General features: G+C 60.3%; 1 protein-coding gene across 1 annotated transcript; it reads right to left on the bottom strand.

Annotated features, from left to right (window-relative positions):
• Window positions 1-21: 21 nt before the first annotated feature.
• Window positions 22-1,506, bottom strand: LOC139025981 (uncharacterized protein DDB_G0290685-like). The gene has a single exon (XM_070441259.1). It carries the CDS (start codon window positions 1,504-1,506, stop codon window positions 22-24), a length of 1,485 nt encoding a protein of 494 aa, XP_070297360.1.
• Window positions 1,507-1,735: the final 229 nt, after the last annotated feature.

Below are 1,735 nucleotides of genomic sequence, written 5' to 3'. Positions count from 1 at the left end.
ATTTTTCCTGAAATAGTTTCATCATCTTTGTGTCAAATTGGAAAACAGTGAGGGAGCGCCGTTCCTCCGTTCCTCCGTTCCTCCGTTCCGCCGTTCCTCCGTTCCTCCGTTCCTCCGTTCCGCCGTTCCTCCGTTCCTCCGTTCTCTCGTTCCGCCGTTCTCCGTCCGTTCCTTCCGTTCTCCGTTTGCCGTTTCCTCCGTTCCCCGTTCCTCCGTTCCTCCGTTCCTCCGTTCCTCCGTTCCTCCGTTCCTCCGTTCTCCGTTCCTCCGTTCCGCCGTTCTCCGTTCTTCCGTTCCTCGTTCCTCCGTTCCTCGTTCCCCGTTCCTCCGTTCCGCCGTTCCTCCGTTCCTCCGTTCCTCCGTTCCTCCGTTCCTCCGTTCCCGTTCCTCCGTTCCGCCGTTCTCCGTTCCTCCGTTCCTCCGTTCCTCCGTTCCTTCTCCGTTCCTCCGTTCCTCGCGTTCCGCCGTTCCGTTCCTCCGTTCCTCGTTCGCTCGTTCCTCCGTTCTCCGTCTCCTTCTCCGTTCCGTCCGTTCCTCCGTTCCTCCGTTCCTCCGTTCCTCCGTTCCTCCGTTCCGCCGTTCCTCTCCGTTCCTCCGTTCCTCCGTTCCGCGTTCCTTCTCCGTTCCCCGTTCCGCCGTTTCCTCCGTTCCTCCGTTCCTCCGTTCCTCCGTTCCTCCGTTCCGCCGTTCCTCCGTTCCGCGCGTTCCTCCGTTCCTCCGTTCCTCCGTTCCTCCGTTCCGCCGTTCCTTGCCCGTTCCTCCGTTCCTCCGTTCCGCGTTCCTCCGTTCCTCCGTTCTCGTTCCTCCGTTCTCCGTTCCTCCCCCGTTCCTCCGTTCCTCCGTTCCCCGTTCCGCCGTTCCTCCGTTCCGTTCCCGTTCTCCGTTCCCGTTCCTCCGTTCCTCCGTTCCGCTCCGTCCTCGTTCCCGTTCCGTTCCGCTTCCTCCGTTCCTCGTTCCTGCCGTTCCGCCGTTCCGTTCCCGTTCTCCGTTCCGTCTGTTCCTCGTTCCTTCCGTTCCTCCGTTCCTCCTCCTCCGTCCGCGTTCCTCCGTTCCTCCGTTCCTCTTCCCTCCGTTCCTCCGTTCCTCCGTTCCTCCGTTCCTCCGTTCCGCGTTCCTCCCGTTCCTCCGTTCCTCCGTTCCTCCGTTCCTCCGTTCCGCCGTTCCTCCGTTCCTCTCCGTTCCTCCGTTCCTCCGTTCCGCCGGTTCCTCCGTTCTCGCCGTTCCTCCGTTCCGCCGTTCCTCCCGTTCCGCCGTTCCGCCGTTCCTCCCGTTCCGCCGTTCTCCGTTCCGCCGTTCCTCTTCCGTTCCTCCGTTCCCGTTGCCGTTCCTCCGTCCGCCGTTCCTCGTTCCTCCGTTCCGCCGTTCCTCCGTATCGCCGTTCCTCCGTTCCGCCGTTCCTTTCCGTTCCTCCGTTCCGCCGGTCCCTTCCGTTCCTCCGTTCCTCCGTTCCCCGTTCCTCCGTTCCTCCGTTCCTCCGTTCACCCGTTCCTCCGTTCCTCCGTCCATCGTCCATCCGTTCCTCCGTCCCGCCGTTCCTCCGTTCCTCCGGCAGCACTACACCCTTTGACCTACAGCTCCAACAACATCTTGTTTTTTTTTATTTTCCATCATTTTCTCTTTACTTTGAAAATGTGAAGTAGGTTGTGTAGATCAGTAGGAGAATCACATCGAATTGAATCCCCTTTTGAAGAATGTGCACATTTGAAGAATGTGAAAGAGGTGTGTTTCATTCACT

Source organism: Salvelinus sp. IW2-2015, unplaced genomic scaffold, assembly GCF_002910315.2.
Source record: "Salvelinus sp. IW2-2015 unplaced genomic scaffold, ASM291031v2 Un_scaffold3678, whole genome shotgun sequence".
Lineage (NCBI taxonomy): Eukaryota > Metazoa > Chordata > Actinopteri > Salmoniformes > Salmonidae > Salvelinus > Salvelinus sp. IW2-2015.
This window is presented reverse-complemented; position numbering and strand designations above follow the sequence as displayed.